The 24,158-nt window shown below is 41.2% G+C and overlaps 1 protein-coding gene across 1 annotated transcript in view; it reads right to left on the reverse strand.

The window, feature by feature from the left end:
* The window catches only part of LOC140245274 (myosin light chain kinase, smooth muscle-like), a 172,134-nt gene that overhangs the window by 41,628 nt on the left and 106,348 nt on the right, over positions 1 to 24,158 (reverse strand). Inside the window, exon 10 of the mRNA XM_072324857.1 lies at positions 13,901 to 15,492. Coding sequence (XP_072180958.1) covers positions 13,901 to 15,492 — 1,592 coding nt within the window. The remainder of the gene's footprint in view (positions 1 to 13,900; positions 15,493 to 24,158) is intronic.

Raw genomic sequence — 24,158 nt, forward strand, 5'->3', positions numbered from 1 at the left:
GGTGGCACTTGTAATTGATCGCAAAGAATATGTTACAACTAGCTGAAATATTCGGTTACAATCAACTCCGTCTGCGAATGTCTGCCGAGGCTCCCATGATTGTAATAGAGGGGAAGGGGAATCAATTATATACAGTTTGTATACTGCATGCCCCTAAGCGTGAAAATCTGTGCTGTGCCTTGTAGTTGCGGAAATGTTTGCTTTATACCTGTCTCAAAATGTCGCCGCCAAACAACATTTACTTTGATTCTATATTGTGTTAATTGGTTTTTTACGAGGCTAAAGATATACGGAGCCTCTTCTCAAGCCTTATACACACAATAACACATCAATGTTATCCAGTCTATTCAAGACAAAGAAGAATCGGGGCAGCCAGCATTAGATATATTCGGTGTTACCTGGCTCCACGTCTTAAGGTGATGAACCAAATCGTTAGGCACTCAATTCCCTTGTTCGTGAATTTCTTCTTTGAGCGCTTGTCACCCCCCCCCCCCCCGTGCTGAGAATAAATCATCTGCTATATCATACTCGATTTCCTATTTAAAAAACAAACAAACAAACAAACAAACAAATGTCCAGAGAGATTCGAACCCATAATCTACTGCAGGTACAAGGCTAGGATAGATAGGAGTGTCATTTTATTTTTGAAGCTGAAATGGGTAGGCCTACGTAGGAGAAATCTTTATAAGATTTGCACACGTTTTGAGTTGCCAATCGTTTCCAGCAGTTTGAGTAAGATGAAGGGTTGGTAATCCTAGTTAGACGACTTAATATTACGAAGAGCACAAAAACTCCCTGTCTGGAGATGTGAACAACCCGTATGTCATTCAAAATCTAATTGTTTATCAGAATATCAAGCTCAAGTAAATACTTAATTCATGTTTTCACACTTTTGGCGCAGTCGATTTGCATCCTAATCCTCATAGTTTATCAGATGGTCTACAGTATGTGCATTTCACATGTAAAATTAATTTGTACCATTCAATTCCTATGATCGATTGTACACACCGAATTATGTAGGTACCCTCCTAATCATGATAAATGTCAACTTGAAAAAAAAAGATGTTTGAGTCAAAATGAATTCAGAAGAAACCAATGTATGTTATTAATTTAAATGGTGAATAGTCTTTGAAACAGGTTCTATTTCACAAACGCACCCACACACAAACAAGCAAACACACGCACACATACACACGTCTATCCCTTTAATGTTGACAAGGCCTGTCAGTGACTAACCCTTTACCATGGAGCTCTACGGAACACATGATACCTCCACTGACGGCCTTCAACAGGCATGTCTGCATCTTTTGCCACTTGTGTGAGTATGAGTGTGTGTTGGAAGTTTGACTCATGAGGCTTCCGTGAACTTCAACATAACCACGTCCCCACTCATCTCCCCCCACACATACACCTGGTAAATGGGTGTTAAGCAACCCCATTAACATTGACCCAATACATCACAAGATTTATCAGTCAATACGTGTCTGAGACTGTATGCATTATTTGCAAAATTCGATATGCTGTAATTTTGTCTCAGCCCCAGGTAGGAAGATATATCACTGTCATTAAACTAGGCCTGCCGAATCAATCATACAAATGAAGACGAGTTCAATGAACTGGTCTGCAAGGGGAAAAATTAATGAGTAACCGTCACGATTTCATTGTGGTTCCTTTTAATAATGTAGGCCTACATGATGATGTTCAAGTTCTCTGTACAACTATAGCGACAATCAATGCCTATACAACCTGCAAACACAATGTACTTCAGCGTCGCCTGATCTCAATCGAATCTGATATGTCTCCAAAATAATGTCCTTGGCAAAGAACATCAAAGTAAGACACGCTTCTCGAAAGGTGCCTCATTTTATTGCTCAATAGTGCAGGGAGAGACAGTTGGTATGGCTTAAAGGACAAGTTCACCTTCATAAACGTGTAGATTGAGAGAATGCAGCAATATTTGTGGAACACTTTTAATGAAAGTTTGAGTATAATTGGACAATCCGTTCAAAAGTTATGAATTTTTGAAGTTTCAGTTTCGCGATATCTGGATGTGAAGACTCCTACAGCTTCTGATGTCATATGTGTAGAACGCTATAAAAGAAAATATTAACAAGAATCAACATAATTTTGTTTCCACTTTTTCTCGCATAACAGCACATGACTTGCCTCTTTCAGAAGGCAGAGGAAGAAATATTACCCTTAACATCAGTTACAAGTTGAGGGAATGTGTAGGCCTACTTTTTTTTCAAAAAATGAAATTTTGTGGAATTCTCTTTATATTTTCCTTAAAGGGGAAGGCTAGTAACTGATCAGTGGGAATCAGTGGAAATGCTGGGAGATGATTGTTCCAATCCTTATGGGATTCATTCAAGAGTTCATTGTATATCTGTTGTTGTGTGAAAATGATTTGCTTCAGATTGGTCTCATATTCAAGTAATGTGCAGTTTAATGCTTCCAGGTTAGCGTCCCTGGTCAGTGACGGAGCATTAATCTGCACATTACTTGAATATGAGACCAATCTGAAGCAAATCATTTTCACACAACAATAGATATACAATGAACTCTTGAATGAATCCCATAAGGATTGGAACAATCATCTCCCAGCATTTCCACTGATTCCCACTGATCAGTTACTAGCCTTCCCCTTTAAATCGTTTTACGCGTATGACATCATCAACAAGAATACTGTATTCTTCTCACCCAGCAGTGACTGCACAGAAACTTTAAAAATCCATAACTTTTGACCGGATTGTCTGATTTTCCTAAAACTTTCACTGATGTGTCCTACTTATATTGATGCATTATCTCAATCCACGTGCATAATTACGAAGGTGAACTTGTCCTTTAAAGAAATCGAGTACTTGTGGCAGCAAAGATCGCCCCGTGAGGTCACACGTTAACTGCTCTCTTCATTGTCAAAAATACAACATCAGGAATTCACAAATGTTGATATTTCTCTCCCCTTTTTTTCCCTGAAGGACCGTAAAACACTTAAACTGTTCAGAGATGGTAATAAACAATATTTCAAGGACGGTTTTCATTTCTCTCAACTGATCACATTTTTGTTTAGTTTGAGCAGGGAGGTTTGACAAGTCTGACGCATGTGACATTAGCAACCAGCCATCGTAGAATGCAACGTGATTGATTAACGTGGACAGGATGGTGGTTTTGAATGGGTTTATCATGTCGATTGCGCATTTATACATTCAGTCCTTGCTGTCCTGAGGCCTGGTATGGTTTCTGAAATTAAGATAAAGATAAAGGACTAAGACGCCTAACTGAAATGGTTACTACACGTTTAATAATATTTGTGGCCCAATTACTTTAATGTTTACATCCGATGATGATGTAGGCCTACTTAGGGCTGTTTATAGATGATAGATGATCCTTTGAAAATAAATGACTGCACGTGAGAAGATAATTAACACATGAACAAACTACAGCAACGATGACAATCCCCTCAGAACTAACACCTCGGAATGGGGTCTAGGACTTGTCCCCCGGAGGACAACTCCCCCGGGGACTACTCCCACCTGACAACTCCCCCGGAGGACGTCTCCCCCGGAGGACTCCTCCCCCGGAGGATGTCTCCCCCGGAGGACGACTCCCCCGGAGGACGACTCCCCCGGAGGACGACTCCCCCGGAGGACAACTCCCCCAGGGGACAACTCCCCCGGAGGACAACTCCCCCGGGGGACCACTCCCCCGGGGGACCACTCCCCCGGAGGACAACTCCCCCGGGGGACAACTCCCCCGGAGGACAACTCCCCCGGAGGACAACTCCCACCTGACAACTGCCCCGGGGACGGCTCCTGGGGGACAATCCCATAACTGAACAGAGATGTTTCTTATTCGTGTCCTAGAAATTAAAATTGAATTCATCTGTGTAAAAACAGTATTCTTTTTAAATAAAATTTAAATTAAAGTTGGCGTTACCTAAGACACGTCCATCTTTATCACAAAGTTTTTGAAATCTCAGCACAAAGTTTTTACCATTGTACACGCTACATGTAATGTCGAAAAAAGTAGAAACGCAGGTCCATTTTATCACTGAAAATTGGTCAAGAGATAAACACATTGACGGATACACGCTTTTGAGGGGAGAGTTCATTCCTTAGCATGTACCTATTATTCATTATTTTAAGAAGTCCATTCTTTGATGATTTTCTTTTTCTTTTTGCAATTCATGATTATGATAAGGAATATGTTAAATGAAAGAAAGATATCATTCAGAGGGGTGAAGGCTCAAGTTTTTGAGTTTCTTCAGTTTGTCTCCCTCTACAAAGGAATATGTTGTTAGAAATACCCTTTTAATGGGGTTATGATTTTCATCTTAGATTCTTATGATAGTTACCATCCTGTATGTCACCGTCAGTAATTTCATTGTGCAATTTTCGTTTGTTATGTTGACTGTGAATTTATCTGAACATCATTACAATTCTTAATGTCGAAGAAATAATTGACAGAAAAAAATATGAATATTCTGTTACTGAAAAGACTTGAACGTGTAAAAAGGTAATATCTTCCAACCGCCATTGGGCACTATAATGCAGAAACAGTATTAGCACTGGTTGCACAGTTACCATCATCCTGAATGCACCAGCCACATACCGGTATCTGCATGACACACGTATAACATAACCCTTGCTGTACTATTGTTGGTAGAAAACACCAGATTGATAGCTAGAACTTGTTATTAAGAGTATGGTAGTCAATACTACTTGAAAAAATAAAGAAAAAAAAAATGCAAAAATTGCAGTTGGGGTAGGGGTAAAAGGCAAGGAAATTTTATGCCTAAATATGGGCAAAAGGTTAGAATCATGTGGAAGATTAGGTTTTACACTAAAATTATCATTATAATCCATTTCCTTGACCCCCAAAACATGGGGTTCGACACCAAAACCATCACAATTGACCAAAAAATAGCCGAGTTATAACCAGAAATGTCTTTTTAAAGCCGAAACGGCGACCAGCTTTTCGGCCGGGGCACCCTGGATTTCGCATTTTTCGTTCTTTTTTTTTTTTCAAAAATGGTGTCAGTAGGCACAAAGTCATCAAACTAAGGTGTGATGAGCATGTTCTGAAAATGTCATCCTCTTTAGCCCATCTCTAAGAGATATCAAGGGATGACGACTGTAATATTTAGCCTGTTATTTAGAGAGTTCCTTAGTTGTTTCTTTAATCAGTCAGAATAAGCACACGATCTTGGCAGTAATTTGTTGTATTACAATCATGACGAGTTTGAACAATGCAAATGCTTTAGCGATATCGATTGCATCGGATGCCCAAGGGAAGAAACGGACACTGGTCAAAAAGTATATGTGCACATTTTGTTAAAACGCAGGTGATAGGTTGATATGTTTTTATTCTTCTAGGTCTTGGGTGCAAGTAAGGAAGTTTGCTGAGGTAGTACATCTGCCTCCGGGGTTTCTCGAGAGGGGTAGCTATAGAGCATAGCAACAGCATCATCTCTGTGGGGATTGGTTGGTGCTGCATAGCTAGGCACTAGTCTCTGCGTTCAAACTGTACTAATTTCAAACATTTAGCATCTCCCTTTTTTTTTAGAAAAGTAAAGTTTCTCTTTTTCACACAGATTTTTTCATTTATCAACTACCACTGAAAATTAATTAATAAGCCATTGTCTTTTTAGGATTATCATGACAATTATTTGATACGTTGTTCACACAATATACTTGTCCTATTTGAGTAATAATGGAAATACGTCTTGTATGAGCGTGTTTGACTTGCCATATCTTATATCTTACATTCAACTTTACTACATGTGTAATCATAGCAACACATCTTATAAACACAAACATTACTGATACTTGTAAAGTGAGTAACACTTCACTTCAATATTGAGATATCACGGCTTTGTATGACACATTACAACGCACTTTTATAACGATGTAAGTTCAATCTCGCTCTTCACACTTGGAGGAATACTTGTGATTGTTTTGTAAACTGTACTTTTGTTCACTTTTAGAAATGTGTTATTTTTGTCTTTGAAGAAACGTTAATCATTGTTTCTCTTATAATAATCGACAAAACTGTTACTTTTGACAAGTTAGATGAAACACTTTTATTGCACTCAAAATGTAACCAACTCTATACTCTCCAGATGAATAGTTCAACATCTAAACATTATCACAATCCCGTGATCATTGTCATTTCATTTCCCGTCAAATTCCGGTATCTATCCTATAAAATAGATAAGTTTTTACACTGGTCCATATTTATGACCTGATCTTGTGATACGATATTTTGTTGAGTCATCTAGCTTTGTTGCATTAAGGATTGTTTTCCGCTGTACCTCTTCTGATGTCAATTCTGTTTTGACAGGAGCATTTTTCCTTCACATTCCACTATGCAACTTCTTGGAAACTTTGTCTTTGAAACAACAACGCTTTTCGCTTCGATCAAAGTAATTTTACTGCACTTTTGTTTCTTGGTCAGCTTTGTTTGCACATTCTTTATTACTTTTGGTTTCAGCAGCTGACTAGCTGTTGGCAGGGTGGTCCTTGTCCTCCTCTGCATCAACGATTGTGCAGGACTAGCATCTAGCCCATCGATCGGTGTGTTCCGATAGTCAAGAAATGCCAAACCTGGATCTGTTCCATCTCTCATTGCCGTTTTCATTAGACATTGCGATTTGTACTGTCTTTTCAACTTCCCCATTGCTATGTAGAAAGTGATGAAGACGTGACATGCTTGAATTGGTACTGACAAGCAAACACTTTGAACTGGTCACTTGTAAACTGTGTTATATACCATTATCTGATACCACAATCTCCGGTATATCATTACGTGCAAAAGTGTTGTTTGCATACTAACTTCAATTACTCTTACGCTAGACATTTTTTTTTTGTTTTTGTTTTCCATGTTCAAACGTTATCAAATAAAACTGTGTGAAACAAAACTCAATTTTCAATTAATTGAAACTCGAATCATCCCATCTTTGTGGTTGAGAGATTTGTGTTGGTCGTGCCGGTGTGCTTTCCCAGGGCTGTTGGAAGATATTACCTTTTTACACGTTCAAGTCTTTTCAGGCACAGAATATTCATATTTTTTTTTCTGTCAATTATTTCTCCATTAAGAATTGTAATGATGTTCAGATAAATTCACAGTCAACATAACAAACGAAAATTGCACAATAAAGTATTACTGACAGTGACATATAGGATAGTAACTATCATAAGAATCTAAGATGAAAATCATAACCCCATTAAAAGGGTACAATGTGTATTTCTAACAACATATTCCTTTGTAGAGGAAGACAAACTGAAGAAACTCAAAAATTTGAGCCTTCACCCCTCTGAATAATATCTTTCTTTCATTTAACATATTCCTATATCATAATCATAAATTGCAAAAAGAAAAGGAAAATCATCAAAGAATGGACTTCTTAAAATATTATAAAATAATGAAGAATAACACATGCTAAGGAATGAACTCTCCCCTCAAAAGCGTGTATTCGTCAATGCGTTCATCTCTTGATCAACTTTCAGTGATAAAATGGACCTGCGTTTCTACTTTTTTCGACATTACATGTAGCGTGTAAAAAAGTAAAAACTTTGTGATAAAGATGGACGTGTCTTAGGTAACGCCAACTTTAATTTAAATTCTGTATGAAAAGAATACTGTTTTTACACAGATGAATTCAATTTTAATTTCTAGGACACGAATAAGAAACATCTCTGTTCAGTTATGGGATTGTCCCCCAGGAGCCGTCCCCGGGGCAGTTGTCAGGTGGGAGTTGTCCTCCGGGGGAGTTGTCCTCCGGGGGAGTTGTCCCCCGGGGGAGTTGTCCCACGGGGGAGTGGTCCCCCGGGGGAGTGGTCCCCCGGGGGAGTGGTCCTCCGGGGGAGTGGTCCCTCGGGGGAGTTGTCCCCCGGGGGAGTTGTCCTCCGGGGGAGTTGTCCCCCGGGGGAGTTGTCCCCCGGGGGAGTTGTCCCCCGGGGGAGTTGTCCCCCGGGGGAGACGTCCTCCGGGGGAGTAGTCCTCCGGGGGAGACGTCCTCCGGGGGAGTGGTCCTCTGGGGGAGCTGTCAGGTGGGAGTAGTCCCCGGGGGACTAGTCCTCCGGGGGAGTTGTCCTGATACGCTCGGAATGTCATCAGCACTGTGTTCCTCTGGTTGCCATGGTAACGGAGGAGCTAAGTGTGTGTACCGTGTTTTGTCATCCTGCATTGCCCTCTCCATCTCATTTACAGTGAGTGTAGTAGATTTGAGGGATAATGATTTTTGAGACTAACTCCTTAAGTGTGGTAGGTTTGAGGGATAATACAAAACTAACTCCTTAAAGGTCCAGTTTACCTTTGGGAGCAGTGATTTCAAAAATGTTCAAGATATCACATTTTATGCATATGTGTAGGTCTGTTGCATCACAAAACATCCTACCATATAAAATTTTCGCAATAAAGCCTAAAATATAAGGAGATATCAGTGTTTTTCTCAATAAACCGTAACTGTAGACGATTTAGTCTGGAAACATTCTTATTATAACTATTGTTCACATTTTGTGTATTTAACAAACTTAACATCGATCATAGGGATTCAAATTTTTACAGTGGTTGTTTCTATCCCTAACTCATATTTTAGAACTATTTTGAAGCACTAATGCTAGGTTTTTGTTTCATCTGCAAATGGTAAATTATGCCTTTAAGTGTGGTAGGATTGAGGGATAATGATTTTTGAGACTAACTCCTTAATTCGTGATAAAAACGTGACACTTGTCTTCTTGCGTTCACTTGTCTTCACTTTCCTAGCTGTTTTCACGGCGGGCGATTCCGCATCTTCTAATGCATAAAATGTTAGAGGCCTTCCTTCGTAGTACCTCCTTGGTATTATTCACTTCGTAAATAGCAGCGCGCTGGTGAATGATCAAAGTTGAAGTACTAGGCCTATTGCTTCCATTCAGCAAAACACGCGTCCGAGATCAAAAAATGTATCTTTAACATCACGACGCACGTGTCTGGGGAAGAAAAGGCTCTAACTAATCCCTAAAAATTCGACTACTGCGTCTGGGTACCGGGTATCGAAACTGGATGAAAAGAAAATAAATTTGAGAACTTTTACCGGCAAAGAAAAAAAAAATCAACGTTTTCTCTTTCCCTAATTTTTCCGTTTCTTCTCTGCCCCTATCCCCTCTCCCTTTCCCCTGTGGCTGCACCGGCACTCGTAGGCTCAACTCCATGTGAGACAGGGGCATGACGTGGCGCTTCTTCAGCTGGGGGTGTGGCCCATAAATGATGAAAAGTTCCCCCTATCTCCCCATTTTGAGGATTCCCCTGCTCTCGTTTGTTTGCTACTGCATTCTTTTTGACCGTAACTTTTTTTCATCAAATTATTGGAGTGCATGTGTCATTTCTATACGTTAAAAATTGCTCACAGTGCTCCAAACACCAATACCAAACACATTAACTAGTGTCATTACTACCAGCACAGCTATCAGTTATACTCTTATTACAATACCATTACTACTACATTTCACGCACTTTCCGTTTTCTCCCCACCCAGGCCTCCTCCGCCTCCGCCCGTTTCTTCGCCCCTCTCTTTCAAATCAGTCTCTTTATTCCTCCGACAGAATAATACCCCCATTCATCAGCTTATGATATTGTACGAAAACGACGTTTCAGGCAATTTCGCAAGTCATTTTGGCTGCTCTTGATATCAATGTAGTCATCAAGCCACATGAACGCTGGCTTGCTTTGCAATATATTGCAATAGGTGCGCAACTGTCGAATTCACTGTGGTTTACGCCACGGGGTGACTTGGTACAAGTCCCAAAAGCAGCATGTTTGGCGGACAACAAAGGTAGTGCCTTGTAAGAGGAACCACATGACGCAACCACAGAGTATGCCCCTGACGGAAAAGGGGTGGGGGGGGGGAGGGGTGCAGCATTGGCACTTGGTTGGGGCAGCATCCCTCTATGACAATGTCAAGGCTTCACTGAAGAAAAAGGCAACAGCTCATAAGTTTTGCAACTTCCTATCAACCACAGTTTTAAGTAGGTTCTCACTATCCCCACCCCTCCGGATTTAGTAATTACTCAACGGTGATTTCATTATCCTACACGCTATGACAGAGGGGAAAAATACACGCTTTATCTATATCTCTAGAGGAGAAAATAGACATTGAACTTTTCAAAACGGAGCCTCGTGATATCGCAAAAGGGGGCACATTACCTGACACCCCATCCTCCTCAAGGTATACACCCTTTGTTGCTGCTATCATCCAAGTTAATCGAGAAATGACACGTATCGGCTGGCGATTCGAGCCTCCCCATTTCGGCGGGGATCCGAAGGAGGTTAAACGGCATGGTTAGGATTACACGCAACATCAGAAATCTAATAACATCCATCAGAACATGTTGAATGGCTAACTTGGAAGCGAGGCATACCAGCCAGCAATTAAGATATTCACCTCCAAGTTTCGACTGCCCTCTGACTTCTAGCCTCGATTCAAGCATTCTTGTCTTTTTTTTTTCGTTGTCGAGTATCGACAAATTTTAGTTTCATCTGTTATATGTTAACTACTATGTTGCTTTAAAAAGTAAAGATTGAAACAAGAAAAAAGAAAAAGAAAACGCCACCAAAACAAAGCAAACCATAGCCGAAATAACACATTTCTATGACTAAGTTCGTTAAAAAGTGAAAACAACAAGTTGTTTTGCTTCATCTATGACGCATAATGATAAAACTCGTCAACGTGAAGATGCAGTGCACTCAGACAGGAGTGTTGTCTGACTCACGTCTGACAATACTGCCATGATGACAGAGCAAAACAAACATCTTAATTTATTTCGAAGAATAATGGAGCGAGGGATATTTCGTTCTTATGGTATAACGGGAGAATCTTTCATGATATATAGAGATTGATATTCCAAATCAGACTGACAGTTCCGTTTGTTGTCGTTGTTGTTGCTTTGTCTCGAGTTTAAAACCATACAGGCCTACAAGCTGGACAGATTCGAATATTCGGATATCGTCTATTTCTCGTTGACTGTCTCTTTATAAATCAATAGACACGAAAATGCAACATACGATCATCGACTAAAACGAGACGATTTAAAGTACACGACATTTTTTTTTCGACTTACTGAACTATTTATAAACATGTCGAGTTTCATTTTGTTGGATGCGTTTGTGGGTGATCTACAGAGTGGATGAACACATAGTACTCTAGATTTTTGGCTGCCTACATGGATTTGAAAGGAGAGAGTTACTGAAAGAAAGGAGGCCAAGCCACTTTCGGGGGTGCCTGTCGAGCCCGCCCGATCTGACCTACGCGCCCGCTCCTGTACAACCACCCAAAGCACACTATTAACACCTGCGCGCTTCCATCTCTTCTCAAATATTTCAAAACCGAATACTGAACTTGTCACACCGCTACGCGGACAGCTCGGCGTTTTGAAAATAACACTTCTTGGCAAATAACAAAATTCCATTAACGTAGTTCTGAAGATGAAGGTGTCTTTCGTTATCCTTGTCAGATATAACTTACTTGTCTGGCATCATTTTCTCGCTCTCTCTCTCTCCCAGAATTTACGATATGTCAAAAAATGGAAACCCGATTCTCTCAAAAGAAACGGTGTATTGGTAAGTTTCCTCCTGTTTATCATTTTTCAGATATCGCTCACATGTAACCGCATAGTTTGGAGAATTCCGGGTCGTCTATTATTACCACGTGCAGAATAGGAACCCCGCAGGCGTGCGTGATTTCGGTCGAACGTGAAAACTCGCAACTATTTAGTCCAGTCTCTCTACAAAAACATATATTTCGTCGGCCAAAAGTGCCATACACAATCGCGCACACAACAAACACACACATGTGCACCATACTCTTGCACATACATCCATACATCCCATCAGACCGCACACGAGTGTCAGTTCATACATCCGATACATTCTCATGATTCCATCTAGTCTCTTTTCAGTCATTATGAGAAATATTCCTGAAGTTCAAGTCTAGTTCTTTATATTCCTCTAGACTTTGTTACATGAAACGATCCACGGTTTGATGTGTTTAGTTTATGAACTCAAACGCATCCTTGTTTTATCTGTTTGGTTTACTGCACCTACAATATGAAAATTAATTTTAAGGAGACTGGTGCCTCTAAAATTCAGGAGTTCGTAAACGCCATTTAACGCCGAGTACAGGGTGGAATAGGTTACCTGGAGTCATGCTGTTCCCTTTGTTATAGGCCTACTAAATGCAGGGCAGAAACAATTCCCTGATGTTTTGTGCAATGTTTTGTTCCATTAATTTCATCCGAGAAAAGTATAACCCTATACCCCACCCCTTTCTTACTCTTCCCCTCCCCCCTCTGACATATCACGTTCCATCACAGACCTTCCTAGGTGATTTACCCACTTTCGATATCGAACAAAGATGCTTTCAGGATCGGGAGCCCATTTGGGGAGGGAAGGTCGTGATACTCCCGATCGAATCAGACACAATGTACCTTGTCGGCTCGACTGTTTACCCCCAGCCGTTGTTCGCACACCCCATTCATTATTTCCCATTCGTGAATGACGACGGAGCAATAAGAACACGGCTCACAAAAGTGGGTCAAATGCATTCTAAAGCCGACGCTAAGAGAGCGGTAACCCTTTTTTTGTTTCGTTACCATGGTAACGAAATTCCTTCTTGTACCTACACTCTTCTGGGGATATAGACTCTTGACGATAGAATACATCCGTCCTGTGACAGACGATAATACCAAGTTAGACCTAATGGTTCATTTCGGGTGAAGGGAGGCAGAGTACAAGTGAGGTGCAAAGTGCAGGACTCTGACCCTGATACGTTAAAAGTTTTGGAGAAGACAGGTGGAATTTTGAATCTCTATGAAAGTGCAAGAATTCATGTAGGCCTATTCTGTCTATCTCACAAGGCCGAAGGGTGCATTTTTTTTCTTTTTCATTTTCAACTTCAAGTCCTGTCTAGACAAAATGGATGTTGACATCACTTGGTCCATTGGTTTGTTTGTTTGTTATCTATTTTTACTTATATTATGCCAAATTTTTGTCAAAAATATCATTAATAATGTACTTATAGGTATGCATATAACCAGGCCTACTCTACTTATGTGTGCTTCATCTTGTATCAATTTGTATAGGGGCTTACATTTGGATGTGTCTTACGCTTGTCTGATTTATTGAAGTGAGTCATGTCTAATAATCACAATAGTAATCATTCTCAATAGCTTGCGGGTTCTGTTGATCTCCGAACAACGCAAGTGGTGCACTCTTCGACAGAGATAATGGTGGGAAAACTTATCTTAAAGGTTCTAAGTCAGAGAGCACAATCAAGCTGTTGGAACAGGCTGAAGTGAATCGTACACTGCATCCTAAAAAAGTGCAATTTCTCTATAGTTTCACTGAAATGGCCTGATTAAAAATATGAGACATCTTCACATGACTATCCACATCATACGAACATGGATTTAGACAGTCCATCTTTTGTTGGGTCCCGTGTAAGTAACGTACAAAATATATAAGTCATGAATTGCAAAGGAAGACGAAGAATGTCCTGTACACTAAAAGGGCATATCATGGTACATATTGGTATATATAAACAATAAAAGAACATTTCAAAAACACTTGCCATTATAGGTATTTTCTTTTGTTTCGCTAAAGCAAATTTCTTTGCAGGATTAATGTTGTTCCAGGAAAAAAAAAAGCTGATGGTCAAAAAGACAGTTAGTGACATTTAAATTCTCCGTCCACCGATTCTTAACACATACAGGGGAAATAGCCATTTCCATCATCTGATCATGTTGAATTCAGCGAAATGACGTGACATTTCCTCGACAGTATATCCTTAATCTTTCTTTCATCACCTCGGATTCCATGCAACAGACTCTTTTTGATTTAACTAGGCATGTTGTTATATACTCACATGTAACAATTAGCTCCACAAGGGCCGAAGATCGTCCGGCCGAGTTGACAATACGGCAGGTGTATAGTCCAGCATCTCGCGGTGCCACGTTAAAGATCTCCAAGAAGTGCGTGCCTTTCTCCTCGTAAATCTCGTGTCGACCCTCGTCCGAAAGGGGCTTCCCCCTGTACAGCCACGTGACTTCCGGTTTCGGTTCGCCCTCCATCTCGCACGAGAACCTTGCCGATTCGCCCTCCGTTGACGTGAGCTTCATCGGCTTCTTGATGAACGCCGGAGGCTTTTCGCGCGGCGACCTGACATCGTAGCGCGACGAGATCGACGGCGACGTGCGCGAGGATTTCCTGTCCGAGAACGACGAGGACGACGAGGAGGCGACGGAAGACTCTGAATCGGAATTGATGACGGTTTCGTACCGCGAAATAAATGTCGGTTGTTGGCTGCTTGATGACGAAGTTTTGGAGGCGGAAGTTGTTGGTGTAACAGTGGAGACTGGTTTGGAGATTTCCTTACTATCATTACTTCTTAAACTAGATGTGACGCTACGCGGAGAGTCTACCGACGTGGTTTTCGTCAAGCTGCTCTTAACGTCTATTGATGGGGATTTCGTGACGCCAATAGTTGAATGTCTTACAGGCGACGCTCTGGTGAACGACGACGTCGATGGTGACACATCCTTCTCCTTCGATTCAATTTTGTCGAGGTAGGAAAACTTACCAGTCGACTGACGTACCTGCGTCGAGCGAGTGAACGGCGCTGCAGCCGTCTCTTTCTCCTTTGATGGCGACTCAAATTTCGATCGCAACGACGACGTCGAGGGCGTTTGCAGCACAGACGATCGTGATATTAGCGGTACGGGATCCTTCACCTTACTCTTTGACGAGGACGCACTCGTGCTTCCATTTGCTGCGTTGCTGAATAGCGCCTTTTTAGCATCCAGATTGGCATTGTACTTGAGATCCTTTCGAGGCGATGGCGAAGTGACGGACTTGGCCTGCGAACCGTTTGCCTTGTTCTGCTCAAACTTGGCGGCGAGCGAACCGATGCTCTGCGTCGACCGAATCATGGTTGCGTATGTCGCTAAACGCGGCCGCGGTCGAGGCTCGAAGTCGGACTCGTCAGTGCTTGAGGCAGTACTCGACCTCCTTCCCGACGAGCTACTGACACTGAAGCTACTACTCCTGTCAGCTGAGGCACTTCTGCTGTAGCGTTCCAAGTATAATGAAATGCTGGCCCTGCGCGGTTCTCGGTCCGCGAGAGACTGGCGTTCGCCCTTTCTCTTTTCGTACTCCTGAGTAAACGCCTCTGCCCGTTCTTTTAATTTGTCTACAGCGGACTTCTGCGCTGTTGTTTGGCCGGGTGACGCAGCGGGCGAGGCCGGAGAGCGATCGTCTGTAGCTCCGCGGAACGATGTTTTCCGATCGAACGACAGACCGAACAGTGATTGTTTGCTGCTAGTTGTAGCGGGAGGAGAGGTGGGGGACTTGACTGGCGTTGCCGATTTGTCGCGTTGATCCTTATTTTTGCTGGAGCCGAAGTGCCAGAACTTCCGGCTCGTGCCGTTTGTCTTGGGTTCTTTGCTCTCTGGAGGGGGGCTGTGAATGGGGGGAAAAGGGGAGACAAAGTTTTAATGAGATTTAAAGTCTAAAGCCGTATGTGAATGCAAGGTAACGAATAACGCACCGCAAAATCCTCCGGCGTCATTCAACACATCATTAAGGATAAGTCCCGAGGCAGCGTAAAATCAAAATAAACTTCTCTTTTGATTTTTCTCTTTTTTTTGGGGGGGGGGGGGATTTGTTACCATTTGATGTCATGGAATCATTGAGCATCGAGCCACGAAAATGGAAAAAAACAGCAACCCTGATTTGTCAAATTTAGAAACGGCAATATGTAGGGGAAAAGGGACTACACTTATATATCTTCAGTTAAACAATATTGAAAACGTACTGACTGGGATTACCGTAATCCTAATCTCATACTAATCTCATACTAAAAGCAGAAAAGCACAGCAATGCAACGTGAAACTGAAGATCTCGTCAGGTATCAGCTTAACAATGTTTGATAAAACGTCTGATCAAAGTTTCCGAACATCATGAACAGCTGCAGTTCAGGGCATACATTGTATTTGCCTATTTGCTAGGTCATTACAGGTTATGGAAACCTCGAAACCAACCAAAAATCCGATCAGAATGACAACTTTGAAGAGCTTTATCAACATTTGAAGCAGTGATACGTCTTTCTGCCGGGCTTATCTGCGTAAAGAAAGCAATCTCAATGACCATCATAATTACACGCGGTATAATAGACATCTCTATTTCTCTGTTTACGAGCACTTCGCTTTATACTGTCGCTCACTGCGAGTTTCAATCAAACTTACACCTATCTCTCTTCGAATCAACTCATGCTGAAGTCTTTGGCTGTCAATCTTTACACATTTTACAAGTAACGATTATTTTCCTACACTTTTTTTTTCCAGTTCTTCTCCTTTTTTTACCCACCAGTCCAGACACGCATGTATTTGTTACACTGCCATCGAACGGCGGTTCTGATAACACCTCCCCGGGCATGCTAGACTTCAAAATTTGGGAGGTCAACTGTTCCTGAAGTCATTTTACGCTCGACTCCCCGAGGCACTATCGTGACCCGATTCAGGTCATCAAGACGGTTGAGAAAGAGAGGGATGGCGGGGGGGGGGGGGGGGGGATAAAATGAGATTTGGGAAGGAGAATGAGAAGAGGTACATGTATTAACAGAACATGACAGAAAATCAGACACACAAATATTCTAACTAGCAGATACATGGAGAAAAGTATCCAGACATGAAAACAAACACGAAGTAATGAGGGAGAGGGAGAGACAGAGAGAGAAATGGGACGGGTGGGCTGGAGGGGGTGGGGGAGGGGGAGGGCTCTTCAGACACCCAGAGAGAAGAAATGAGGGGTGTAACAAGTTTGCAGGCGACTCTCCTTACAACGAAGTCCTCGGGACCGGCAGTTTTCTTTCGTTTATATATCGAAATTTCATAACAGTCCAACAATACAACCATAACAAACATACTGACAATAATATTAGGACCTGAATTTTTACTTTGTTGTAACGAGAATTTCGTTATAACCGTGTTCGTTAAAACGGGGGAGAGGACTGTATTCCTATATAAGGACAGGAGAGGTAAAACATGAAGCTACAGATTTCGGTTGTCGCTCGAACGAACAGGTTTGTACAGACATCGAAAACATGTAGGCCCCACAGCCGCTTTATTTAAAAAGTACGCTCACAATCACTCAGACAGGTGTATGGCCGCAACAAAGACATATGGATACACTAAAAGAGGAAGGGGTTTAATGATTGTGGGGCTGGTTGATACACAAAGAGAGATATGTATGTACCTATATATAAAGAGAGGGATAGAGGAGACAAATATATATGAAATATGTTTCACTAGTGATTGCCAAAAACAATACACAAAACAAAACAAAACGAAATAAAACAGAGATGCAAGCGAACTGATGAGAAAATTACATTTTCATCGGGGAACGTCAATGTAGCCCCCCCCCCCCCCCAAAAAAAAAAAAAAAATGATAGAAACCAACAAAACAACCAAAACAAACGAAGATGTGACGAATCCATTGAGAGTGACACACATCATGGATAGGACTACAAGTGGCTTTACATTGTCCTGTATCTATCACAACTGTATCCCTGACAACCGCACATACAGCGGACAAATTAAACGCCGAAGGAATGTTGTATGAACACGAGCACAATAATCTCTTATGACTCACGCTGTGAAATGGTCCGAAAATATGCGAGAAAGACCATTTAACTATGTTCAAATGCATAACAAAGAAAACATTGATGGGTTCAGTCACACAGAGGAATGCGATCACACGCCATGCAGAGAAGGAAGTTACAAGGCGACAGCGTCGAAAAGTGGGGAGAAACTTTAGAATTTGAAAGTGATGAAGGATGTGTAATGGGATAAGGAAAAAAAGACAAGAAAATTCAGCAAAGGTATTCAATGTTACAATCATTACCAGAACTGACGTGAGACGGGCATAATAATACCGAGTTCTAGAAGTCGAGCAGGAGGAGATAGGTGACAAAAAGACATTAAAATGAGAGAAAAAAAGAGCGAGATAGAAACATCGGTCACACTCACTCATGTTCACCGACCAAGGTCACTCAAACTAAGAAATATACCAAAAACGACATCGACAAGGGGATTCGAGTAAATTGGCACAAAATGAGCCGACATGGTTGGTCCCATTACTCCTAAAATCGAGACAAAATAATGAGAAAAATTCCGGGGACTCGCAAATGCACATGACATGACCCAAGCAAAACAGGAGAGACATTGAAAATGTTTCACCCTTCTGACATTATCTCGAAATAAGTATGTAGAAGTGGAAACTACATCTCTTGATGAATTCGACAGTTTTACGCAAATTGTGTGAGCTTGTCTTTGAGTCAGTACTTTTCCCGTTTAGTATAAGGAAACTGATTTAGTTGAAAATTCAAGGTTACGAAAAAAAAAATCAAAATCCCATGAATCCTAACCGAAAATGAATTTAAAAGAACCCCAGGGAAGTTATACTTGCAGAAAGGTAGATTGATACACAGTTGAGGAAAAAAAAGTGAGAATAACACCGCCGTTCCTAGGACGAGATGCTATCAGATCAAATTGATGAGTCTGGTTTTGCTCAATGTCATCTCCTTTCTGTCTAGAAGGTTACCGCCTTACGATCTTATTCTCTCCTCTCATCGATATCGACTACGTCGCAGACCTAAGCACTCATAGTGTCGGACCGAATTTAAGCCCGTTCCGTCTCGAACAAAGTTGTCTCCAAATCCTCCAGTTTTGCTTCTGTTCCTTAATCTGATCGCATTAAGAAATTTCAGGGTTTTCCGCCATTACTGAAAGACAGGCACAGCCTAAAGTACATTTTCAAATATATGCACTGATAAATACATCAGCCTCCCTTTTTCTTCCTTTTTAATTGCTCGGCGGGTGATATTCCACGAAGCAAATATAAGAAACTGTCTACCCGTTCAAAATCATAAATCTATCACACACCACATTATCCAATTAAGAATAAGCTTTTCGTCCAAAACAACACACGATCCTTCCATGCGGGAGTTTGCTTGTTCTTTCTTGTTCTTTCTTTCCTCTTAGTTCTTGAAAAGACAGCATGAGACCTGGCTGTAACCCAGAAACGGCTGGGCAAATCGATCAGCTGAAAAACCGCCCAAACACACGCACCTTCAACTCCGGCACAGGGTCTAGACGACTCGACCACGGCGTGTTGACACCTCACGCAAATATGAACAGGTGGATGAACGCATCTCCCGTCCTCCCATCCCAATTAGAGGGGCCAATTTTACAGGTGAGCCATGGGACATGGGCGGGGCTAATGGAATCGGGGTAACATGCCTCCCTCTTTATGGGGTCAGTCACATCGTGGAGTTACTTTTTAATGCCTCCACTGTTACATCCAGCGTCCTCCCTGTCCACTTCAGTTTTTCCCCTTCTCCATATCTCATCTCACCCCATCCATAGCCTCAACTCTCAACAAGTATTAAGTCTTTACTGCATCGCTCGTTAAAAACGTATCAATTAAATTAGGAAAGATGAAGTTTCCCTCAAGGATGGTCATTAATTCCTTGACTTGGGTGCTAATCAAGTTAAACAACTTCAAAGTGTTGTAGGACTAATAGCACCCTGGGTGCAGGCACAAAATGTTCTATTCTCTATTCAGCCGCAACAACTGTAATGGCAAGATGTTCAGATTAAACTATGTTTGCAAAGGTTACAGCTCGTTATTCCGAGGTTCGTTATTCCGAAGGCTCTTTATTCCTAAGATTCGTTATTCCGAAGGTTCATTGTTCCGAATTTCATTTTCGGATTAACCAATCTTCGGAGTAACGAACCTTCGGAATAACGCCACAAATTTTCGGATCAACGAACCCTTTTTCATTTTCGGATTAACGAACCTCTAGGTATAGGGAATTTGCGTGTTTCGGATTAACGACCCTTCGGAATAACGAACATTCGGAATAGCGAACCTTCGGAATAACGAACAGCACCCGTTTGCAAACCATCTGATTTGCTACCATCCATAGCATAACTCCGTATTGACCGACAAAAGAGAACTAAGTGCTAAACCAGCTGACAACCTGAACACAAAAACTCATATAAGACGCAAATATTCGATTAAAGAAAAGAAAGAAAAGATGAAACAAAAAGAATTAAGAAAATGAAACATACCTGATGAACCATGATAGTTGTGCCTTTTCTATCTCTCGTTTTCTTCATCATTTTTATTTTCCTCTGACTGTATTCGTCCGTTTTATTTTCATGAATATCATGTACACGCTCTCGGTAGTGATTAAATGTCTGTTGTCAATACTTTTTAATGTAGTATTATTGTTACTCATTTTTCTCTTCGAATTGTAACCCGTCACAACATTTACCTTGATAAGCAGACAGACATTAGAACAAGAAGTTATGTTGAAAAAGCTGAAGCTAAATAAGCTAAGTTTGACATTTGCTCAGACATTGACTGTGTGATATCTTGACTAATTCTTGACCGACCGTCAAAGGCTATGAGGGCTCAGGATGCTAGTTTGGAGGATTTATAGAGCATATACAACATTTTGTTTTAAAATCTAATTTAATTACCTTTCAATCTCCTTTATCAGTGACTGTATCTTTATTTCAAAGGCAATTCTCTGAAATCATATTAATTTTCTGGCCCGAAGTTTCTGTGGCATAAAGGTCTTGGAAATAAGATGGGATAAATATGGCGTATAAATATGTCACTGGAATGTTACGAGTTTGAAAAACTCGATGATATGAAAATCAGAAAACTGATGGATTTATCAGTATGCCGGGTGACGGGCCACGCTTATTATCACGAGGTACGTATGTTGACGAATATACGATGGGTTGTGCTACATCGTAGCGCGTGTCTAACTGTGAGGGGAACAAACATTAGAAATTTGCGGGAGACGACCCGTAGAGAGGGTTCAGGTTTTCGAGCAAGATGACAAATGTGTTTGTTTCTCACTGTAGAGGTATGGCATTTGCAGCTCAGAGCTGGTCAATACATTCATTGGAGACAGGGAGATGTAAGGGGGGGGGGGGGGAGGGGAGGAGGAGATGGGTAGCTTGGGATTAATGAAATTTGGCCCCGGTGTATCTGCAAATAAGCTCACTTCATAATAGGGACTTTTCGATTTGCACGTTGAGCCAGGCGTCACCCTGTTCTGACGTAGTTTTTACGTACTGCGCATGCGCGAGTGTCGACCCTCGGCTCATCGCACAAATTTCGAACGCGTTAACCCCGGTTATCACCGTCCACCCAAATCGGTTGCGCCGCGCTCAACCCACCTTGCTATGACGTCACACTCCTCTCAGGTATCGTGCGAAAGAGCACGATGACTCTCGGGAAATCCGTGCTCAGTTCACCTGTTTTCCTTTTTCTTTCGAGAGAATATTTATATTCTAATTACATGAAAGCTTATGATCTTGATACGTCACAGCAGCAGCGCTGACTCTACAAACTACAGCCTCTGGTACCTACTTTATTTGCCCGTTTTCACTGCTTCGCACTTTGCAACTGCCTACCGTAGTCCCACAGATGCACTTACACGTAATGCTGTACGCAAACAGATCTTGGTGCTTTTGGCCTAGCTAGTGCAGCAGTGCATTTGCCTAGTAGTCTTACCATGCATCATGTTTTAAAATCCACATAATTCCTCCCAGGATACGCATCTAGTCAAAGTCAAAATAAATATTACAGGTACAGAAACGAGTACAGAAACAAATTCCGCATATATACACGCAAGGCACAGGTTGCCTCCTGCACACGCCACGAGATGTGACGCCGGCGCCCGAAATCGAAATGTGTTTTAGCAGCGGGTCAACGTACAGACGTGACGCCTTGACGTACGGTTGCGCTCGGCGGCACGTCCTTCTCGTTCACCCAATCGAAAACTCCCTATTGCTCAACATTGGATTTGCCGTCGATGACATAAAGCGAGGAGCTCGTGCTTCAATTTAAAACACAGTCTGTCATTCAGATATTCCTCGATGTTATGCAATATATTACCGCACTGCCATGAGTATATACCGTGACATTTCGGTTGGAATCATATATCTTGAGATGCATGGAGAGATAGATAGCTAGACAGATATGCAGGCAGGCGGACGAACAGACATACATATAGATTCAAAACAAGAGAGTATGATACGTAGACTTATAAAGCATATAGAGCTACAGACAGACATATATATTGACAGACAGACATATATATTGACGGACAGATAGATAGATAGATAAATAGATAGATAGATAGATAGATAGATAGATAAATAGATAGATAGATAGATAGATAGATAGATAGATGGATGGATGGATGGATGGATGGATGGATAGGGAAAGAGAGAGATACATGGACAGGATACAGGTTGCATATAGGTAAACATATAGACAAATAGATATACAGAAAGATAAGAAGTAAACAGAAAAAGAAATGATCGATTGTATATTGTTAGACAAATATACGAAAGATGGAAACATGAAAACAAACGAATAAATAAGTGGAGTGAGAGATATAATCACATCCACATCCTCTTGCTTCTTTGCAGATCCATGCTTTCATATGTGGACTGGGATAGAGCAGGTGATAGAGAGGGTGATGGAGCTCTATACTCGGTATACGCCAAAAATCTTTAGCTGTGACGTCCTTATGACCACGACAACTTCGACATTCCGTTAGTAGGGCAGTGATAACATTCCTTCACGTGAATACCATGTTCAACATACGGAAAGGGTTTGGCAGTTTCTCCTGAAGAATGGATATCATTACAACTATTTGATATCGAATGCCATTCTGAAACGAAGCGTAAGATATTCAGACGACAATGGGTAGAAATACCCCCCCCCCAAAAAAAAAAAAAAAAAAATGTGCCTTGAAGAAACCCTTCTTATGTGTACCACGCACGTATTTACATTATTTTGATCAACATCATTGTCGAGTTTTGAAATTGAGATTAATGGCACGACGTTCCCGATCAGGACGTGGGGCCATAGGTAACTTTGACCCATGGAGGTCTCCATTCACCTTGACGTGTGAAGGCAACGCATAAATCAGCTCGTGTTTTTATCACGTCTGTGTTTGGGTTCTCCTTCAATAAATAAAAAGAGAAATAAAAGCAAAGAAAGGGAGGAATAGAGAGGAAGATACAAGATTAGAGAAGATGAAACGGTAAGAGAGAGTGGGGGGGGGGGGAGAGGGGAGGGGAGATGGACAGAGGTGGAGGTGACATCAAGAAATGACACTTTTGTCTGAGCTCCTCACAAGTCTCATAACCTTGCTGTCTTGGTATAGTAATGAGGATACATGTATTATGAAGACCGAAATGATGAAGCTAATAATGAGATTGGGGAGCGTCAGGATGAGAACTATAATGATATTAGTTTTATAGCAGTTCAGGTAGTAGTGGTAGTATTGCAAGGTAACAACAGTCATATTGATGATGATGATGATGAGGATGATGATGGTGGTGGTGGTGAATGTGGTGATGACGATGATGATAACAATAATAATAATAATGATAATGATAATGATAATGATAATGATAATGATAATGATAATGATAATGATAATGATTAATATTATTATTATTATCATTATTATTATCATTATCATCATCATCATCATCATCATCATTGCTACAATTATTACAATTATTATTCTATTGTCAGTAATATCATTACCAATATTACATTAACGACAATAACAATAATGATATCTTATCTACACAGAAAACGGTATGACATAAAACACAAGCCACCGTAAAAATGGGACTTAAACGACACAGTCTAATACTTTCTGCCTGATTTCTTTCTCTATACTTCCCCTCACAAACTTGAACCGTGGCATTTCTACATGCTTGTAATGTATACTACAGTATCTTCTACACGACTGGGGGCTTTCTCCTACAGCATATCCGAGCTTTTATCCACAGTTGATCACAAAAAAGGTCACTAGCAACGTAACCGCAAGCCAGATCAAATATGCGACTCCCAGATTTAGCAATAAACCCAAAACTACTTTACCCAAGAGAAGCCAATAAAAATTCATGTGACTCAATTTTGCATTCATTTTTGAGATGTCCTTGAAAAAAACCCTATCATATCTTTCGCAGGATAATTTCTCTTAATGGCCTGTCTGGAATTTGATTAATCCTCCG

The sequence above is a fragment of the Diadema setosum genome, chromosome 22, assembly GCF_964275005.1.
Source record: "Diadema setosum chromosome 22, eeDiaSeto1, whole genome shotgun sequence".
In the NCBI taxonomy this organism is placed as follows: domain Eukaryota; kingdom Metazoa; phylum Echinodermata; class Echinoidea; order Diadematoida; family Diadematidae; genus Diadema; species Diadema setosum.